At 38.3% G+C, this 3,012-nt stretch overlaps 1 protein-coding gene across 5 annotated transcripts in view; it reads left to right on the forward strand.

Annotated features, from left to right (window-relative positions):
* ccpg1 (cell cycle progression 1) overlaps positions 1–3,012 on the forward strand; it is a 10,282-nt gene that overhangs the window by 3,803 nt on the left and 3,467 nt on the right. For 3 of the 5 annotated variants that reach the window (XM_034870027.1, XM_034870040.1, XM_034870057.1), the window contains 3 exons: positions 712–1,044; positions 1,691–1,809; positions 2,542–2,667. In XM_034870027.1, coding sequence (XP_034725918.1) covers positions 712–1,044; positions 1,691–1,809; positions 2,542–2,667 — 578 coding nt within the window. The remainder of the gene's footprint in view (positions 1–711; positions 1,045–1,690; positions 1,810–2,541; positions 2,668–3,012) is intronic. The other 2 variants (XM_034870049.1, XM_034870032.1) reach the window with 2 other exon arrangements.

Genomic DNA, 3,012 nt, shown 5'->3' on the forward strand with positions numbered 1-3,012 from the left:
CCCCCCCCCCCCCCCCCCCCAAAAAAAAGAAGTGTTTTTTGCTTAAACGTATGGTTTAACATTTTGGGAAGCAAGCTTACTCGCGTTCATACAAAGTCGAATAAGATTGAGGCAACTCTCATTAGTATGAAGCTACAGCTAGCAGTAGGTTGGCTTAGTTTAGCACAAAGACTGAAAAGAGGCCGAAACAGCTAGTCTCACTCAATCTAAACTCAATCTAAAGATAACAAAATCTACTATCAATTAACACATTATATCTCATTTGATTAATCCATATAAAAACTATTGTGTAAAAACAACAAGTTGTAATGTTACACGAGTTCTGTGCCGCATTATGTCTTGTCCCTATTTCTATTTTTTTTTCTTTCTTTTTTTTCTTGCCAAGAGTCAGATCTTATCTGACTCTTGGCAAGAAAGCGAATAATTGTTTTTCCAAATATGATGAACTATTCATTTCACAAACACAAAAATGAATCAAGAATTTGCAACAATATTGTTCAGCGGGGGATTTTTGTGATCAATTTTTTTTTTTATTTCATTTAAAGAGCCATTGTTCAACATTTGGGAATCAGCTGATTGTAATCTGCAATAGTTGTTACCTGCATGATTAACCTTACTTACACATGATTTGAACCTGTTATTTTTCTGTGTACCACTTTTCTTTCCACCATATAATCATTGTAGCCATAACTTTGTGTATTGTTACTGTAGTTTTCCCGGGGCAGCAGCCTACATTGACAAACTCAAGCAGCAGTGAGGATGAAGGAAGTCGAAGCGCCAGCACTGTTGTCCGAAGACGAAGGTTGAGGAAGAATACCACGAGCATTGTCACAGAGCCTGAGGAGGGGGAGGAGGTGCTGGAGTATGGCCAGAGTGAGGAAGAGGGGGAGGAGGAGGTCAAAAAACAGACGTTGGAGCAGGAGGAGGAAACAGAAATTAGAAGTCTGGATAAGCGAATGCAAGGCCGGGCCAGCAGCATCCTCAACAGCTGGATCTTCATCGCCCTCGTCGTAGCCATCAGTATGGGCTTCGGCCACTTCTATGGTGAGAAGTTCCTTGCAGAACTGGAAGATTTTACTGACCTTGTAAACGCAGAACTAGCCTGTAGTTCTTCCTGCCTCCTACTGTGTCACTGTCACGCCAAATGACGGCACTGGATGCAGGAGGGCAGAATTTGCTGTGCAAACATTTCATGCAATATAGTATGCACTGAGGAATTTATACCTTCAAACAACATCCACATACAAAGTAGGAACATTTCTCACTTTAAGTCTGGTTTTAATTCAAGTTAAGTCAATGTTATTATAGCCCAATATCACAAATCACACATTTGCCTCAGGGTGCTTTACAATCTGTACAGCATAGACCACCCTCTGTCATTTGACTCTCGCATCAGATAAGGAAGAAAGAAAAAAAACTTTAACGGGCAAAAAAAATGGAAAGAAACATAAGGAAGAGCAGCTGGAGGGATCCTTCTCCCAGGACGGACAGATGTGCAATAGTTGTGTGTAAAGAACAGACCGGCATTATGAAATTACAGTATAAACAGTTAATATGACTGATCGAGTGAGTGAGTGGGTGAGTGAGCGAGAGAGTGAGTGTAAGAGAGAGCACTATTATAATAACTGCAATATCAGTAAAAATTATGTAAATATGACTAATGATGATAATAGTAGCCGTTTGTGTCAAGCAGGACCACGGCAGCAGCTGCAACCACAATACAGGTGCTACCATGACGATCTATGGAAATTTGATGTTGTGAGGGATCTGATTCAACAACATGTTAGAGAGCAATCTTTTACGAACCAGGTGAGTCAACACAGGTCACAACTCAACCAATAATCAGCTCATTTGTAGCAGCAACGTACATAACAATAATCATCAACTTATTCTTTACCATGCATATGACCTTTGTAATTTCTGTCATGCATTATACTTATTTTCGTATTTATTTTATTCTTACATTTTTTTTTTACCAAATAAAAGAAGCCCTGCATATTCCATTGCAACACTACATTTAGCTTCACCTTTTCAACGTGTCACTTTTAATTAACAGGTGTTGGTTCAACTCTGGTCATTCTTGAGGGTTGCAGTTTGTAGTGTTGTATTAGATTACTTATTCATAGTGTATGGGAATTGTTTGCTTGCTATGTACTGAATGTAAAAGAAGTGGACAAAATATTAAGAAATAACTTAAAATATGATATAGTCCACTGCAAATCCTTAAAATCTACCACTGTGTTGAGTCAAAACATCAAGAACTAAAGCAGAAGTCTCAAAGTGAGTTGGTATTTAAACCAAACATATTACCAGGAGTTCATAGTCAAGTAGGCCAATGTGTAGATGATTTTGACAGATTTTAAACATTATTGTGTTAGAAGGCATTGCCACAAAATAGAAATTTAAATTTAGTTGGGTTCACTTACCTATTCCAGTGCCGGATGATTCATATATTTACTAAACATTCTGATGAACTTCAAAATGACCTGTATTACAACGAATTTAATGGACCATAACTTGTTTCTGACTTTTCTCAACCAGGTCCAAAGGGGTGATGATGACCTAGATGAGCTGGATGAGCAAACAGTTAGTTCGCTGCTCACAGAAGTAATTGAGAAGATAAAGACAGAGAACCAGGAGCTCAACACCAAACAAGCGCAGATTCAGGTAACTTGGAAGTCTGTGTACTGCTTCAGTAACATAATAAAAAGGAAAAAGGTGTAATATGGAAATAACGAATCAAAACCGAAGAAAACAGGGCATCATTTTATCTTTTTGCATTTTATTCGACTGCTTAAATGTTGAATGAGTAATCATTCAATTCAATCACCATCACTCATGTAAACACCACTTTAAAAGTCCCATGACATGTTGCTTTTTGGATGCTTTTATATAGGCCCTAGTGGTCCCATAACACTGTATCTGAAGTTCAGTCTTTGTGCAGAATTACAGCCAGACCCACAATTAGCTTTTTTTATCTGTTACGTCTGTGTCTGTAGCTATTGAGGGGGG

Source organism: Etheostoma cragini, chromosome 1 (genome assembly GCF_013103735.1).
Source record: "Etheostoma cragini isolate CJK2018 chromosome 1, CSU_Ecrag_1.0, whole genome shotgun sequence".
Taxonomy (NCBI): domain Eukaryota; kingdom Metazoa; phylum Chordata; class Actinopteri; order Perciformes; family Percidae; genus Etheostoma; species Etheostoma cragini.